The sequence below is a fragment of the Hibiscus syriacus genome, unplaced genomic scaffold (genome assembly GCF_006381635.1).
Source record: "Hibiscus syriacus cultivar Baekdansim isolate YM2019G1 unplaced genomic scaffold, ASM638163v2 tig00112231_pilon, whole genome shotgun sequence".
NCBI classification, from domain to species: Eukaryota; Viridiplantae; Streptophyta; class Magnoliopsida; order Malvales; family Malvaceae; genus Hibiscus; species Hibiscus syriacus.
In genome coordinates this window covers 3295947-3299383 of record NW_024063276.1, presented here as the reverse complement: position 1 = coordinate 3299383, position 3437 = coordinate 3295947, and the positions used below count along the sequence as shown (strand labels likewise).

The following is a 3437-nucleotide window of genomic DNA, read 5'->3' as shown; positions in this document are numbered from 1 at the left end:
GTGTAGTTTAGTTGTGTGCGTGAGTTTAATTTAAGTTTTGTTAAATTATGTTTCATAAATATTTTGGGTAAATTAAGTTATAGTCCCCAAACTTGAACACCCTTTTGTAAATTAGACACTTTCGGATTGCTTTCTAATTTTAGTATGTACTTATTTTGATTTCGTTATTTTCCCAGTTTTATATTATAATGTTTTGGGTTATTTAGTTTCAGGGCCATTTAGTTTTGCATTGCAATCATTTTGGTCCCTAAATCGACATTTTCGTATTTATAATTTTTCCTTTATTTTATGCTCATTTAATTTCAGTCCAAAATATTATTATATTTAATTGTTACTGTTTTAGACATTAACTTCTGCACATTACATTTTGGTCTTGAGAGTATTTAGATTTGTTATATTTTTAGTCATTTATATTAATCATAGTTTCATTTTAATTTTAGTATGTAAATTCGCATAGTTGTTTTTTATATAGATTGTTATTTTTGTAGTTAAGGAAGTAAATTTCTATTTTATTATTTAGCTCTTGTTTTAAGTATGATCAGTTTTTTAATTTGTACATTGAAATCTTGTGTTTATGTTTTTAGTCATTTTGTATTACTATTTTTAATACGCATATATATATATATATATATATATATATATATATATAATTATTAATATTAGTTAAATTATTTATTTAATTTTTGATTATTTTACTTTATAGGATATTTACGTACTTATTAATTTTTAAATAATTTAATTAGTTAATTAGTTTTATATGTAATCTTATGTTATTGAATCCTTTAATTTCATTTTTAACGGATTTTCTTTAAGTTATTAATTTAAAGAAAATTAATTAAATTTTTAATAAATGGATCATAGTTTAACTTTTTATTCGATTTGTAATTTCTACCATTACGACAACATGTAAGCGACACAGAACTAATTTTGGGCGCTGTGGGGGTGCTAATCCTTCTCCACGCGTAACCGACTCCCGAACCCATTTTAATCAAATATTTAGTAAACGCATACCAACTTTTTGTCTTAAAAATTATTTTTCTTTAAATTGTTTTTAAAAGACATTTTTAGGTGTTCGACCTACCTAAATTAAAGGTTGATGGCGGCTCTTTTCAATTTAATTCAAAATCACCGAATTTTCTAAAATTAAAGTCGTGACTATTTTTTAAAACAATTAAACGATTGTCCCCGCCAAAAAACGGTTACGACAGTATAGAAGAAAAGGACAAAAAACTGGAACTCAAAATTTCTATTTGTCTCTTCCCCTGCTGGTTGTTTGTGTGGTATTTATATATTTTTTTTCTTTTTACTCTTTTCATTTTTATATCCATTTTTTAACTATTTTAAAACACTTACAAACAAAATGTATATTATTTTCTTTAGTCCTTTACTTTCACATTGTTATTTATTTTCTTTAGTCAAATGTATTTGTGTAAGAATTGATTCTCTTCTCCACTCGGATGGCTTTAAAAATTATCTCTGTAACAGGAACATTTCCATGCGGATGAACCTGGCAAACATGGTCAAGATGGTATTTTGTGCTTCTGATGATGGTGATATTATCACTGTTAAAGCTGATGATGGTGCTGATACCGTCACCTTCACGTTCGATAGCCCTAGTAACCTACAACTTCAACCATTTTCTTCTCTTTTTCCATTGTTTTTGGTGGAATTCTTCGAAAGAATGATTTGGTTTTGTTGTTTGGTTGCCAAGAAAATCTAGAGAAAAGGCATCTTTTAAAAGGAAGGTTTTAGGACATTGTTCTTTCACTGAATTTATGTTAAATTATGGAGTTTTTCTTATTGATTTGGTGGCTATTCTTTCTTGGTTTCTCCACCAAGGGTGATATTTGGACAGCCAATATCACTTGCAAGAAAACCACACCTGCAGTTAAGGTAAAATTCTGTTATATCTTTCATCAAAACACTTGATTGCTTTAAAAACCGGAAGATGATAAGGACGGACTTATGATTTTATGTTAGGGGAGAGAACGTGAACTTAGGGGGATGAATTTGAATTTATAAAATTTAAGAGGACGAAACAGATTTTCAATAAATAGAAAAAATCTAAAATATATAATAATTTTAAATTTACAGGGGTAACTGCCCCCAACCGCTTCCGTTCATCCCTGAGATGATGAGTTGTTTAAAGTATTAACAAGAGGGAGAAATTATTTCCATAGATATAAAGGAGTCAAGTTTGCGAACCTTTGCATTGAGATACTTGATTTTGTTCACAAAGGCAACCCGATCATCTAAGGAAGTGACGATCAACATGTAGCCTGATATTCCGATTGCAGTCTTGTACAAGAGGGAAAACATGGGTTACACTAGGTTGTACTTGGCTCCCCGTGTTGTAGAAGAGGTGGCTAGACCTTCCGAGAGTGAGCGTAAAGTAAATTCCGAGACTAAAGATGATGTCGAGCCGCCTGAGATGGAGATCAAGTCCAGAAAAGCGTCCAATCTCGGAGAAGGAAATGAAGTAAAGGTTGAAGAAGAAGCTAAGCTGGAGAAGGTCAAAGGTGATAATGAAAGCTAAGGTTGGAAACGCTGGGTTTAATGGGTGCTGATGACATGCATCATGCTATGGAACCCTTAATATGGCACAACAATAGTGATTTTGATGATTCTGAACATCCCTAGTTAATGTTTGGGATTTAGAATAGAAAGATTTTAGGAAATGATAGGTTTAATGATGCCATGGTTATTAGTGCATGAAAGCTTTGACTTGGGCAAATGTTGACAGTAGGGTTTTTTTTTCTTTTTTTTCTTTTCTAGTTTGTGAATGTGCATGAAAAATGATTTTTGGAAATTTGCTGCATTCTTATCATTCTTACAATGTTGCAAAGGTACAAATCAAACAAAAAAAAGGTGATAAACTAATGTGTCGAAACCAGTGGTTCGAAAATAGTCATGACAAAATTTTTTTGTTTTGAAAACGATTGAATACATATAAATTGGGTACAACTAGATAAAATAAGGTTCGAGAGTCAATTACGTGTGAGGAAGTTTAAAGCACCTCACGATGCCAAAAAATTGGCACCTTTAGAAAATACACGATGTTCATTTTTAGAAGAATTACGAATACGAATTTAACTTAATTTTAACCTCACATATGAATACAAATTTTAAAGAAATATAGTCGTTCTCGTTTGGAAGCAATAATTTATGTTTATACCCATTTAAAAAGTATGCCCACATAATTTCAAGAGGATGTCATCCTGTTACGTAAAAAGGTCGAAATCCAACTACTTAGGACACAACCTCTTTTAGCCGACATAACAAAATCACATTGCCTCGATTTTTAAAAGATGGAAACAATTTTCGTGACAAGCAATTTTTGAAAATAAAAAATATTGCATGAAAAGAACACATCATTAGTAGCCACATATTCAAAATAAATTAGTAAATAATCAGGCAAGTTAACTAACAAAGAAACC

At 30.4% G+C, this 3437-nt stretch overlaps 1 protein-coding gene across 1 annotated transcript; it reads left to right on the top strand.

Moving 5' to 3' along the window:
• The first annotated feature begins 1516 nt into the window (after positions 1-1516).
• On the top strand, positions 1517-2536 carry LOC120176230. Its single transcript, XM_039182687.1, has 2 exons — positions 1517-1616; positions 2298-2536. The coding sequence occupies exons 1-2, from the start codon at positions 1517-1519 to the stop codon at positions 2534-2536; spliced, it is 339 nt and encodes a 112-aa protein (XP_039038618.1).
• Positions 2537-3437: the final 901 nt, after the last annotated feature.